Source organism: Hemiscyllium ocellatum, chromosome 10 (genome assembly GCF_020745735.1).
Source record: "Hemiscyllium ocellatum isolate sHemOce1 chromosome 10, sHemOce1.pat.X.cur, whole genome shotgun sequence".
Classification (NCBI taxonomy): Eukaryota; Metazoa; Chordata; class Chondrichthyes; order Orectolobiformes; family Hemiscylliidae; genus Hemiscyllium; species Hemiscyllium ocellatum.
This window is the reverse complement of record NC_083410.1, coordinates 6,651,971-6,667,248: the sequence shown is the minus strand read 5'-3', so window position 1 is coordinate 6,667,248 and position 15,278 is coordinate 6,651,971. Positions and strand designations below refer to the sequence as shown.

Below are 15,278 nucleotides of genomic sequence, written 5' to 3'. Positions count from 1 at the left end.
TGAATTCCACTCGAATAATTCTCAGTTCTAATGTGATAGGCAAATAGTACCAAACACTTATTAAAGCAATAATATAAATGTATTCCTGTGGGCATTCAGATAACCTGTTAAAAATAAACAAATTATTAATAGAAAACTGCAGCCAAAATCAGATAAGCATGACAATAAATATAGATTGATCTCTTAATAACAAGGGTCTCATGGAGAACCTATTGAGAGAAAGGGTAAGTTTTATTTACACTCAATCTCCAGGAGGATTATATTTCCCGGGAAGTGAATCCAAAACAATCACTAGGAAAATAGAAGGAGCTGATCATCATTCTGAAGTAGCTCATGTGCACTGCTCCTGGACCACTTCTGTGCAGGAGTTGCTGGCCAGAAATGAGAGATTACCTTGCGCTTCCACCGAGGGGGCAGACAGAGCTGCGAGGAGAGCAGCAACTGCTAGGCATAGCCTACTCTTCATTTTCACTCGCTGGATTCACAAGTGCATGAATGAATCTGAAAAGAGAATAGAAACACTCAACAGTGGTGTTGTGAAGAGAACGAATCAGATTTAAGAATGGGCTCAGTTCACTGGCAGCTGTGACTCACTGAACAGTAATACACAAACAGGTACACAGGCAAACATACATATGTAGCCACATGCACAAACGCAAAGGCAGATACACATTCACAAATATGTGCAGTCAAACAGACACACACACACATCAGAGAAACATACAAAGGCATACATGCCCGTATAAACACACAAACAGAAAGACATACTGTCTCAAACACTCACATGTACAAAAACCCATGCGACAACAATCAACATGCCCACAGATACACAAATTCAGAACTATTCATACACATATGCGTGAAAACTTACAGATAAACCGCAACTCTCAGGAACACACATGAAATGCTTATACACACAAATACTCAGTCATGCATGTACACAATTAAACAGCCTAATAAGGTTCACATCCTCTGTTCACATTTGTTTTAGATTCCAGAATGTAACAATCATTACTAGAAATCAGAAAATCAATTTCAACTTGAGGCAAAAGAAGTTGGACAGAAGAAGAAAAGTTTAAATCACTTAAGACCTCAAGTAAAACTAGTGCCTCTCTTTTCCACGTGGAATTAAATGCAAAAGATTTGTTTAGATCTGGGGCTTATTTTCTTTATTCATTTATGGGATGGGGGCATCACTTACTAGGCAGCATTTATTGCCAAGAGGGCAGTTAAGAGTCAATGTGGGTTTGGAGTCACATGTACGTTAGATCAGGCAAGGACAGGAATTACTTTCTCTAAGAGACATTGGTGACGCAAATGGGATTTTCAAGCAATTGATTCATAGTCATCATTAGACTCTCCACTCCAGATTTCCCTTTTTATTAAATTCAAATCCTACTATCTGCTGTGGTAGGATTTGAGCCCAGGTCCCTCAAGACATTATCTGGGTCTCTGGCTCAATAGGCCATCACCTCCCCTTTAACCAATTTACTATTGCAGCCAAGTGAAAGCTTCAGGCATTAAATTACTGTGGTCAAAGGGCTGCGCTAATTGTTAATTGGTGCATCCCAGATTACATTGTATATGAGTCAAGTTCTGCTTGTGTGCAAACAATTCATAGTCTACACTGTCTCACCTGGGGACTGATAGCTCGTAGAGTTCTGAATTGTTCTTGGAAAGCAAGATCCTGAGTGCAGAACCATTATCTCAGGAGAGTAAAACAGTAATAGCAACCCACCACGTCTTTGACATTTCATAACATGTCATTTACCATGTGTGCTGTTGTACGTGAGTGGCTGCACAGGCACATCCAAGTTAAGGAGTTGCATATACATGGATGTCAATGCATTAAAGAAGGTCTTGCATTTGTATAAAATAAACACAGTAAATGAGAAACTCAGCATGTCTGGCAGCATCTATGGAGAGAGAAACAGAGTTAACGTTTTAAGTCCAACATGATGTCTTCAGACCAGACTTGAAAACAGTAACTTCTTTTTTCTCACCACAGATACTTCCAGACCTCCTCAGTTTCTCCAGCATTCTCTGTGTTTGTTTCAGACTTACAGCATCTGCATTATTTTGCTTTTATTCATGAATTTATATAGCCGTTTTCAGACCACAACCCCCCTTACAACCAATGAGATATTTCTGATGTGCAGTCAATGTTGCAATTTAACAAACATGGGGTGGCATGGTGGCTCAGTGGTTAGCATTGTTGCCTCACAGCGCCAGGGACCCAGGTTTGATTCCACCCTTTATGGAGTTTGCACATTCTCCCTGTGTCTGTATGAGTTTCTGCTCCAGTTTCTTCCCATGCTCCAAAGGTGTGCAAGTTAGGTGGATTCGCCATGCTAAATTGCCCATAGTGTCCAGGGACGTGTAGGTCAGCCATGGGAAATTTACACACAGCATGCTCCCACATGCAGTAACATAACAATGGCTAAGCAATCTGTTTTTAATAATGTTGTTTGGGAATCAGTATTAGCAAGAATTCCTCTGTACCTTTTCAAATAAAGCAATGAGATATTTTACATCCAACTGAGAGGACAACCAGGGCTTCATTTTAATATCTCAACTGAAAGATGGCACATCTGACAGTGCAGCACTACCGGAGACATGCTGAATTATGAACACAATGTTGGGGCTGAGAATTTACGGGACAGCAGTGGGTCCATCCTTCCATCAGAAATGGAGAGAAACTGTGCTTCAGCTAACCATGGAGACACAGGCTATAAGTTATGTTCCCCAGGCCTGCATTAGAGGATGTGATTCCCCCAAAGGCTGCTGGACAATTGCAACACTTCAGTTCTTTTCAGTCTCACTTAGAGCAGTGGCCATTGCAGGAACTGCAACAGACCAGAGTGGTGAATCGATGGAATTCACTGTCACAGAAGGCTGTAGAGGCCTGGTCATTGAGTGTATTTAAGACAGAGATAGATTGGTTCTTGAGTATCAAGGGGATCAAGGAGAGAAAGTGGGAGAATGGGTTTGAGAAACCTACCAGCCATGATTGAATGGCGGAGCAGCCTCAACAGGTTGAATGGCCCAATTTCTGCCCCTATGTCTTATGGTCATAAGATGTAGAAGCCAAGTATGTGGAGTTCACAGAAGCCAATCAGGCTCGCAGTGCACTGGAAATGGGAGAGTGGTGAGTTTGGGGGAGAGAAGTGGCCAGATTGGTTCTGCGACCAGGGTTGTCTTTCAATGGGCAGAGACGTTGACAAGGGCCACACAAACAGGACCCTGTGAGGAGGTTTACCCATCAGTCTTCACGTGTGGAACAGTGCCTGTCAGTGCTGGTGCTGGCTGTGTACAGGCTTCGATTGGACCCTGATATACGTGAGCCCATCTGCCACTTACAACATTGCTGTTAAATGTCAGCAGCAAGACAACCATCATCAACCATTCCTGATGATTTTACACACAGCTCCTTCTAGAAAGCACACTCTTTAGGACTGTGTAAAACTAAGACACTGGGTTGGATCAAGAACCTTCTACCTTCAGGCTCAGAGATGATAGCACTGCCCATTGAGCTGAGTAGCGCTGATGCCTGTACGTAACCACTGTTTTCATGGTATCCCATCAGAATAAATAGTTCTCCCAGTGGTTAGGCTATCTTCCAACTCAAAGAGAGAGTAGATGTCCCCTGGATCTGGAGGTATACATGGTGGTGATACATCACCAGAGTAGCTATACCTAACTAATAATGGAATGAATAAGAAAAATGCTATCCAGTCAAGAAAAATAATGTATTTGTTTACCATGGTGATAAGCAGGACCTGATAGTGAAAATCCTAAAGATAGCGCCTGTAATGTTGGCAACTTTATGTATAGATGTATTTAAAACCACTCTTATCCATGACGTAACCTCTGCATATTATCATCATTATGTTCAAATCCCTCCATTACCTTAACCCTCCCAATCTCTATGACTTTCTCTGGCCCTGCAACTGCAAGTGAACAATGTTTTTTTTTAGAAAATTCTGGTCTCCTGCATGTTCATGATTGCTGTTAATCCATCCTTGGCCGTGTGCCTTCAGCTGTCTAGGCCTGAAGCTCTGCAATTTCCTCCCTAATTATTATCTCCACCTTTCTGCTTTCCTTAAAGCTGATCTCTTTGAACTAGCTCTAGGCTGTCTCTATCTCCTCCCTTTGTTCACTGTCAACTTTGTATCTGATTGCACTTTTGTGATGTACCTTTGAAAGTTTTGCTGCTTGAGAAACATTTCGGGACTGATGGTCTGAATAGCCAACCTTCACTGTTATGTCTTCTGGGCTTATGATGAAGGGAACTAAAGGTTATGGAGTTAAGATAGGAATTTGGAGCTGAGGATTATCAGTGTAACCATGATCTTCTTGAATGGTGGAACAGACTTGATGGGCTGAAAGGCCTATTTCTGCACCTACATCTTATGGTCTATCTAAATGTGATTTGTTGCTGTTGTTCTAACTGATCAGTGCCCCGTTCATTGCCTCTTCACAGCTGAAATATCTGTTATAAACAATTTACTTGATAGAATAGGACTTGAATTTTGCAGAAAATAAAGACATGTTGCCAAAGCTTCTCATCTTGAATTCATCAAGGCAAATACAAGAATGCCAAATTTCAAACAATCAGGGAACAAACAAAGGACATACTCTCAGGATAAGCATTTAAGACTGTGGTGAGGAAGAATTTCCTCATTGAAACGGCAGTGAAGTTTTGGAATTCCATATCTCAGAGGACATCAAATCATTGAGTATCTTCAAGACTGTGCTCAATGTATTTCTATGTATTAAATATAGCAAGTGCTAGGTGGGTAACTCGGAAAAGTGGAGTTGAGTTAAAAGATCAGCCATAAACTGATTGATTGGCAGAGTAGGCTTGAGGGGCCAAATGCCCTATTCTTGCTCCTATTTCCTATATTCCTGTGATCACAGTAATATATAATATGAGAACAAGGTGCTGATTGGTTGACAAGTCAACTGTAATCATGCTCATACAACTTAAAACAAATTATACACTGCTTGATGAGATTCTGTGATTCTGCAGGAATTGCAGAACAATCCTAAGTACGCTGATAGACAGCAACACTAACTTCCAATTTAAAAGAATCATTTGAGCTCATAGTGTGTCTAAATTACGCTTGCTAGAGGTAACATATTAAGTGACACAAAGGGACCCATTCTCTGCAAACAAACAGAATCTAGCAAAAGCAAAAACTGTTGGAGAAACTCAACAAGTCTGGCAGCATCAGTGGAGAGAAAACAGCATTAATGTTTTAGATCCAATGCGCTTCTGTCAGTTCTGTAGAAGGGTCACTGGACCCACAATATTAACACTGCTTTCATCCACAGATGCTGCCAAACCTGCAGAATGTCTCCAGCAATTTCTGTTATTGTTTCAGATTTCCAGCATCCACAGTTCTTTGCTTCATTTCAGAATATGTTTGAATTTTGTATCTATTATGAATTACCCAAGAGTAGACGGTTTGGTCAAAAGCCCTTCATCAGGAATACAGGCAGAGTGCCTGAAGGGTGGAGAGATGGCCTTTAGGCACTCTTCCTGTATTCCTGATGAAGGACTTTTGACTGAAATATCAATTTTCCTGCTCTTTGGATGCTGTCTGAACTGCTGTGCTTTTCCAGCACCACTCTAATCTCGACTCTGGTTTCCAGCATCTGCAGTCATTGTTTTTACTGTATTATCCAGGAGCTTGGGGAGTCTCTAGGTTCCATTATTTTCTCCACAGCAGTATCTGTGTCAATCAGAGTCAACTTGGCAACCAGTTAGCAGAGTTTTCTCATGTAAATTGGTGTGATCACTTAACATTTGGAATTCTTGCATTGGTCCTGATGAAGACAAATAATGTTTACAATATTTATTTCTTCTCTGTCTTTTCAACAAAATACAAGAACTGTAATATATATATTACAGTGCTACACTCTACCACTTCTGTGTCAGTGCAGCCAGGCTTTGGATGTAGTTCAACGTTAGAATGAAAGCAGAAGTCTTGCTTTGAATTCCAAGGACATTGAAGCTGAGAGGTTGGTTGAAATGGTTGGCTGAGTTCCCCTGGACACCTCCGCCAATGTGAATTGTAGCACAGCCATATTTTAATTACATCTGCATTGATAATTGGAGCATGGAAGCACTTTATAAACACTGTTGCTGCATGGCTATGCAGCCAGACAGATGTGATGATCCTGCTCCACTAGTGCTCAATGTTACCAGCAGTACAAGCGAGTTCTCATGGAATACTGTTGGGTCGTCAGCTACATAACTATGATCTGCCAGCAATACATTGTGCAATACTCCAGATCGATAACCCAGGGCTTTGCTGCAGAGAAAAGAGTACATAATCCTGGCTAACATTCCCAGGTCTATCAGAGGCATCATCACTCATGTGAGCTGCTCTTCAGATAGACATCAAAAATCACTAAACAATACTTGACAACAATGAAGATTTCTTTGGTTATAAGCCCAATTTTCATTCTTCCAACCTTATCATTAAAACAGATTAACTGTATTGATTGAATTTGCTGGTTGAGGGAGCTTGGGCTCTTATATTTAAACATCACAACACTGACTACATTTCCAATGCACAATGATCCAGTTAGCAGGAATGGTAAAGAATATGGGACTCCCGGATCTCCAGGGTTGTTCCAGGAGTCTCCAGTAAATCAAGTTTAATTTCCTGAACACTACAACATATCACTCAGTGAGCCCAATGGAATGGAAGAGGTTAGGATATGCAATAAACAAAAAAATGACTTGCACTTATATAGCACTTCTAACATTGTAAACAACCCCGAGCCCAAGTGAAGGGGAAAGAAGGCAGAGTTTATATGTAAAAAAAACTGGTCAAAATTTCAAACAACAATAGTACATTTGCCCTGAACAACATTTACTCCCTTCAATTACATAACTAAAACTAACGATCACATCATTATCAAATTGCTATTTGTAAGAGTTTGCTGTGTATAAATTGACTCGCACATATCCAACAATGATGATTACACTTCAACAATACATCTAAGGGACTTTGGGATGTCCTAGGGATATGTAAGGCGCAATGTGAATGCTTGATTCCTTGTGGTCAAGACATCAGCAACAGATTGAAGGGGTGGTGATGGATGGAAAAGATATCCTCACTTTCTAACTTGGGTCTATACTGAAGTCAAAATGGTGCTGACAGTGCTGGGGTGGGAGAGGGCTACATACCTCACTGAGTGGGATGGGGAATGGTTGGCACCAGAAAAAAGAGATTGCTTGGATAGATATTACAAATAATTTGAACACTAAAAATGCTTAAGTCCAAGTATGTGACTGTGATGAGACAAGAGTATTCTAGAGTTCACAGCGAAAGATGAGCTCTGATTTAATTAAGATCAGAAACTATTCAAAAATTAAATTGTTAAGCTCTTGTTGGATTTTATAAAGCTTGACAACTTTCCACCTGTCGAAAAATTTCAAAAGAATGCAGTGTCTCTTGGAGCTCACATCAGAACAGAAATATCTGTCCAGTGTTTGCTGGGATCTGAGAGGTACAGTCCCACACATTTTAGCTTTGTTTGTCTTGTTGCCATCTCCTGACAGAAGCTGGAAAATGCAATCCTTTTCTTTTCTCATTTTAAAAATATGGCCTGTGTTACAGTCACACATACACACACACACACACACACACATACACACACACACACACACACACACACACACACACACACTCATTCACACACAGACACACACTAATCTACATACAGACACATACACACTGACTCACACTGTTACACATGCATATGCACAAATACTCAGCCATAAACTGAAGCATACCTACAGAAACACACCCATCACTCACAGACACACACACACACACTCACTCACAAAATCCATACATTCACACTCCACTCACTCACCTCAAATCCACTAAACTGACAAACATGCAACCTCATTCACTCATTCTCACACACACATATGCATCACATTGAAATAGCAATATGCACACACAAAGACAAAATCTACATGCGTCATGTCAACATATCGAAAAACTGTGGAGCCAGGGCAAATAAATTGCAAAAGGCTAGCATCCAAATTCAGCAGGTAATGTGGAAGGGCGATAGAATGGTGGCCTTTATTCCCAAGAGAATGCAACATAAAGCTAAAGAAATTTTACTAAAACTATACATACAAGACAGTTAGAACAGAGCTGGAATACTGTGAACTGTTTTGTTCATGTTATTTAAGGAATGCTGCACTAGTATTAGAGACAGCCTGGGGGGGGTTCACTAGGTTTATTTCAGGTATGAAGGGATTTCCTTAACTGGAAAGCTAAGTAGATTGAGCTTGTATTTATTGGAATTTAGAAAAATGAGACGAGACTTTATTGAAATTTATAAGATTCTTAATATTCAATATAAGTGAACGTCACAGGGTAGATGCAGAATGGTTGTTTCCCCCTGTCAGAGAGTCTAGGATCAGTGGACATCATCTCAGAGTAGGGGACCACTCATTTAAAACAGAGATGGAGAGGAATTTCTTCTCTCAGGGGATAGTGAACTCTTCACAATCGAAGGCTGTTAAGTCTGGCTATTAAAGTATAATCAAGGCGAAGATAGATTTTTAAGCAGTAAGGGAAATCAAGGGTTATGGTATAAGGAAGGAACTTGGAGTTGAGGATTATCAGATCCTCCATTGAATAGTGGAGCAGATTCAATGGGTTTACTTTTGTTCTTACACCTTGTGTTCTTCAATGTTTGTGATTTTTAGTTTTAGTAAATAGGAAGGTCACTGAAGTGGTTGTATCTCCGGCCTGCTCCCTTTCCTAATCATTGGAACAGTATTTCTACAAGAACCATCTGTAATTTTTCAAGCACTGCCAGTTACTGGCAGGCGCCTGTGGTTACTGAAATATTCTGTCTCCAACAAGGATAAGGACAGTATTTATATGAATGACCTTAATTGTATCGGACATCGCTAAGCTGCTTCACAACTCCATTCAGAGTTTAAATTGTCGCATTCCTCCAGTCAGAAACCAATGATATATTCTGACAATGTTAGGGTACCGCTGAAAGCCCTTTTATAGAGAGAACTTTTGATGATGATTCTTTATTTCTCCACATTCATCTTTCCTTCCTGTACTTGCCCTAATGACACTAACTTTTCCCACAAAGTTCTGTCACTTTTATATTTCAAATCTCCTACCTTCTGTGATATCACAGACATAGTTCTGTTCTCCCCTCAGATGGATGGATGACAGGTTTGCGAGACAAAGTGATGACAAACAGTACAGGTTCAAGGCCCAGCACTGGCTGAGATTACCATGATAGTTCCACCTTCTTCAACCTCTCCCCTCACCTGAGACATTGTTACTGTCATGTTAAACCATCACCAGGCATCTCTCTCTCTCTGTAATGAGCGAGTAGCCCCATGGTCCTCTGGGACCCGCACTGATACTGCAATGGGTACTGCATTTCTATCCCAGCTCACTCCAGTACGCGCCACAGCCAATCCTGCACAGTTGAAGGCACTGGGAATATGTGAGGCTGCTTGTGTACGGCAAGATCCCACAGACACTATTGAGACAATGGGTTAGCCATGCTGATTGTGAGGAGGGGAGATAAGGATTGGCCAGGACACTGCCCTCCTCGTGCCCAGGTGATCTTTCCTGCCAAAGAGAGAGTGGGCAGTTTAACCTCAGTCTCATCCAAGAGGGACCAGCGATGGAGTATTCCCGAAGCACTGCACTGGGATCTGTCAGCCAAGCCGAATATAACATAAATATGGGAGCGAGTGGGTGTGGGTGTGTGTGCTGGGGAAAGGGGAGTGGTGTGAACCTAATCTGTCACATCACAACATTCCCAAAACTTTCAACCGGGAAATCCGAGATTTTCGATGTTGAATATAAATATCCCAGAGGAATGGTAAATCCAGAGTAAACAGTTACCATCTCAACCACCCCTGATGGCTCAACGTACCAATGGGAGATGGGGCATTGACTAAGGCATCTAGAGTTTGAGATAATCCATGTAGGAAGAAATAAATGTTATATTTTGTGTGATGTCCTGGTTGAAAGGGACCGGATTGGTGGGGTGGGGTGGGATGGGAAGAAAGATTGAAAACTGGAGGGACTAACTGTGTCGCCCTTTCAGAGAGCCGTCCCTGGTTCCATGGGCCGAGCGGTCTCCGCCCGTACAGTGTCTTGGAAAACTCAAAGAGAGGAATATACCGCCCCCAGTGGCCGCGGCAGGTCTGACACTGGGTGTGAATGTCCAGGGAGGGGATAAGGATGGAGCTTCCCCTGAGACGGAAATGTGTGTGAAGTTTTGTTTTCACTCTGACAACGTTATTGTTGTCTCGCTGTTGCCCTGAATGTGGAAGCCTGAGAAAGTGTGTAAGACTGAGACGGTCTTGCGGATGTGGGTCATGTGTGACATTGGAGGGAGCCCGGATCCACTGTCCTCTCCTTTTTAAACAAAATCACTGATTTGGGTTGATTGAAACCGCCTGCAGTTTTAAACATTGAGGATTATGTGATAGGGCGCTGGGAGTGGTTCAGATTTGACTCACCTCCATCCTTTCCCTCTAGTTCTTTGGGAAAGCCCCAGTGCCTGGAACCGGGTAAGTGAATCCACATGGGGAGAGAGGCTAGCAGAGACAGGGAAAGCTGACAGAAGGCCGTTCGGCCCATCCAGCCTGCTATCTGCAGCTGTCAGTCACAGAGAAGTGTTTGTTTGTATATGCCTCCCGGATTTTCTATGGACTTAAAAGGCCTGTTTGCAAAGCTGCCCGTCTCTCAGCGCTACACCATTTGCAAACCGAACCCACCAGCCCCGTTTTACTTTCCCCTGCAGTGGGCTCAACCGTTCCTGAGGGGGACACGGGGGGTGGGGAAAGAGGGCAGTGTTTATTTTCTGTCGGCAGCTGGTCTGCTGCAGGGACAGAGACCTCTCAAGAGTCCCTCCCCAATTCCAGCCTAATGTAGCCTCAATCTCTGCTCACAAATCACCATCCCCATTTCTGACCAGCTCCTTCTCTCTCTCTGTCACACACACACACATACATTTCAGACACAATCTGGAAATCATAAAGATGGTTCGAATCAATTGGGGGCAGACTCAAAGACTATCCCACGGGGCTCCTACAAGCTGACGCGAGGTTAATACGTCCCTGCCAACTCCCTACCCAGTCTAACTCTTCTACTGACGAGATAGGGCAGGAGGAGGGGGTTGGTCAGGACAATGGGGGTGGGCAGGAAGAGGGGTCTTTGCAGGAGGTTCCCCTTTGGTTATAGATTACATCAACTACTTGTACTAAGATAGCAGCTCGGAACATTCTGCCCGATTCTATTATACCCGAAAGCAAAAAGAAAACCAAAGTCTGCTTTCTGAGAGTCTGGATTGAATTACCAAGGCTGGAGTTTAGACTTGCTGGGGATGTGGGGACATTCCTGTTCACGTGAAGAAATAGCACAAATTCTTTCGCTGACAACTTCCCAGCTCCCCCTACGCACACACACACACAGAGACACACACATACAGATACATAGACACACACATACAGATACATAGACACACACACACATACACACATGCAGACACAGACACATACAGACACATAGACACACATACAGACACACAGACACAGACACAAACACACATACAGACACATAGACACACACATAGACACACATATACAGACACAGACAGACACAGCTGCAAATGTGTTGCTGGTCAAAGCACAGCAGGCCAGGCAGCATCTCAGGAAAAGACACGCACATACAGACACAGACATACAGACACACACGCATACAGATACATAGACACATACAGACACACAGATACACGCACACACACATACAGACAGACAGACACACCTACAGACACAGACATACAGACACACACACCCACACACAAACAGGCATACAAGCACACACATACAGACACATAGACACAGACACACGCACACATACAGACACATAGACACACAGACAGACACAGATACAGACGCACACAGACATATAGACATACACAGACAGACACAGGTACAGACACACGTACACAGACACACAGGTACATAGACACGGACAGACACACTGACAGATACGGACACATAGAGACGTACACAGACACACATATAGACGCATGCAGACACACACACAGACACTCACCGAGTTCTGATAAAATAAATCTAATCTAAAGTCGCCACAGTCTGACCAGACCATGGGGCTGCCCTCTCATTCAATAGGAACAGTTGGTGGTTTAACCTGAGGCACCAGTCTCTGATGTTAACCTATCGTTCGGGCTTTTTTTTCCCGCAGTCTCGAGGGTCCTGCAGTTTATCTCTCACCCGAAGTCATTTTCAGATTCAAAGCTCCCTTTCTTTATTTTCTTTTACATTCATTCCCAAAGCAACAACCTCTGAACCAGCTCCCTGCTCTGCCCCCACCAAAACGGCTGAAAAACACTTCGATTGCCCCTTGTAACTGTTTGCAAGATTGCAATGAAATTCGGTCACGCAGCCCAACGTAGGAAATAACTGGGAGAGTTTGAACACCTACGCTGTTCTGCTAGCAGTAAAAATCGAAACCTGAGTCTTTAATTTCACACTCGTTGGCTCAGGGCACAAGCTCAAACACAAGTCACAGATATATTGCCCCAAGTTTCTATTTCAAATAACGAACATGCAAAAGAAATAACATTTCGTAGTGATTAGCTTTTCTACGTCGGTGACAATCGGCGTTATATTTCACTGACTGATATTAAAAAAACGTTTTTCAGTTGAGAAGTTTTTAAAAGACTTTAAAAATCGAAGTCTCCTGCTTAGATTCTGAGCTGGTATTACACCGCCACCTCGCGGCTGGACCGAGGATCTGCATCCAGTCAGGTCCCAGGAACCAGGAGGGACTCAGAGGGAGGGAGTGCGTTCAGATTCTCTTTGACTACACGTGGGGGAGCAAGCCAGCTCTGTAATCTCTCCACTTATGTCGGACAGTGAAAACAATAGCCAACGTATTTAAACACAACGCAGTCCCTGTATCAAATACGTCAAGCAGCCGAGCAGTGATTAGATTTAAATGGGGTCTCCGATCATGAATTACATTGCAAACAAAATCCAAAGTCGCTGAAAGTTTTAAAGTTCAAATTTGTGAGTTTTCTTTCTGGATTGTTGAACCGCAGATTGGAGTTGAGCTAGATAACCGTCATGAAAAGTCGTTATTTTAAAACCAAACTTATTTCTAACTTCTCGTGATTACAGGTAACTTTTATAAACTGGGAGACAATCCCTTTGCGGATTGACAGAGTTTGTGTCTGTCTCTTTGTGCTTGTTTCTTTTTGTGTTGGTGTCTGTGTGATTGTGTGTCTGTGTTTGTGTGTGTGAGAGAGACTGTGTTCATATCTGTGTAATTGTGTGTGTTTGTCTGAGTGAGAGACTGTGTTCATATCTGTGTGATTGTGTCTGTTTGTGTGTGTGTATGTGACTGTGTTCATATCTGTGTGATTGTGTCTGTGTTTGTGTGTGAGACTGTGTTCATATCTGTGTGATTGTGTGTCTGTTTGTGTGTGTGTGAGACTGTGTTCATATCTGTGTGATTGTGTGTCTGTGTTTGTGTGTGTGAGACTGTGTTCATATCTGTGTGATTGTGTGTGTGTGACTGTGTTCATATCTGTGTGATTGCGTGTCTGTGTTTGTGTGTGTGAGACTGTGTTTATATCTGTGTGATTGTGGTCTGCTTCTGTCTGTGTGTGTGTGTTTAAGTGTGTTTAAAAACACAGCGGACGATGTGACGAATCTCCCTTATTGCTTGCCACCCCCTGTCTCAGGAGTAGCTCTCTCTCTCTCTCTCTGAGCCTCCCCAATCTGCCCCACCCCGGCAGCTCAGTCGTGGAGCTGTTTCAGTCAAGGATCAGAGCTGGGGCTTTGTCCGCTGAGAATGAACAAGAGCCTGTGGTTGCTCTTCTGTTGTTGCTAATTCACACACACAAAAAACTCTCTAGGGATAACTCGGAAGTATCTCAGTGAGTTCCTACTGTGCCCGGTCCAAAGTGGAAGCAAGTCGCGCGCTCCAAATAGAAAAGACAAGTAGTTTAAAATAAAACCCCACAGTTAGCACAAGGTGAATTCTTGCAGTGAATCGCCGCCCCCCACCAATTGTATCTCAACTCAGGCATTACACTGAGAGTTTAGACAAAACATTCATTCTAATACAACCACTCTTAATTTAAAATTCCCAGCTACATATGTACATCACGAAATGCATTCAAATGTATAAATAAAGCTCTTCACGTTAGGAGTGAAATCTTTTCGAAAAAAAATCGCTTCAACCCTGTAGTGAAAGAACAGACAGCAAACCTGTGCAGACAGGGAATTCCTGGAGACGGAGGTGAGGGCACACAGGCAGGGATCGAGTTGGGGAACTTAGGGAAGTCCTTTTTGCCGGGTTGACTCTCAGTCTGCAGTCTCTCTCTCTCTCTCTCTCTGTCTCCCTCTGTGTCTGTCTGGAATGGGACGATCCTATGTCGGAAACCCCAGCTTAATACTGACCTATTCTATAGCCTATGCAACAGCGAAAAAAAATGCCGCTTTCGTAAACCATTACGAAATGAGATTTAAGAGGGAGGGGGCAAACGTGAAGAGGGAAAAAGAATGTCATAGTGGGATCCTGTAATATCTGATTTGAATAAAGGCAGCCAACATTTCGCATACTTGTCTAACGTAATTACATTCCATTGCTAAGGCCATCATCATCTTCATACTATATTCCTCAAGCCCAGGCTGAGAGTTCCACACACACAGTTGAGAGTTTCACAGTGAATCGGACAGAAACGATTGTCCCGAACAGCCTGAACCTTTACTGAGATTTCCAACACCTACCCCATCATTCTGCTGAAACTGCGCTCGATTTATTTACAGTTGGGGACAAGAAAATCAATTTTTTTAAGGCAATCTATTTGGAGATGGATAAAACATTGGGAGTGGGGGGTGGGGGGGGGGGATAGTTCCAGGACTTTGAGCAAAATTGAGGCGTTGTAATTTTCTGTTTTTTTGCTTCTAATCTGAAATTGCTCACGAGAGACTTTCCAAAGGACGGAGTTTGATTTTTTTGCAAATTACTGTGACATCTTCTTTTATGAGTAATGAGTTTTATTCAGCCCCAGCACCACCCCCGATTCAAACAGCCCCCTTCCCATATCCCCCTTCCAAAAGTAATCGGATAATGATTCTCCAGCCCCTCCCCGCTACTCCTTATTTCTAATTCACTCGTTGAAATGAAGGCAGTTATATCTATACCCGGGGGAAT

The 15,278-nt window shown here is 42.7% G+C and overlaps 1 protein-coding gene across 1 annotated transcript in view; it reads right to left on the bottom strand.

Annotated features, from left to right (window-relative positions):
- The window catches only part of col12a1a (collagen, type XII, alpha 1a), a 270,018-nt gene extending 255,493 nt beyond the window's left edge, over positions 1–14,525 (bottom strand). Inside the window, exons 1-2 of the mRNA XM_060831214.1 lie at positions 14,330–14,525; positions 394–501 (exon numbers count right to left, since the gene is read on the bottom strand). Of these exons, the coding sequence (XP_060687197.1) occupies positions 394–466 (73 nt within the window). The 5' untranslated portion in view covers positions 467–501; positions 14,330–14,525. The remainder of the gene's footprint in view (positions 1–393; positions 502–14,329) is intronic.
- Positions 14,526–15,278: the final 753 nt, after the last annotated feature.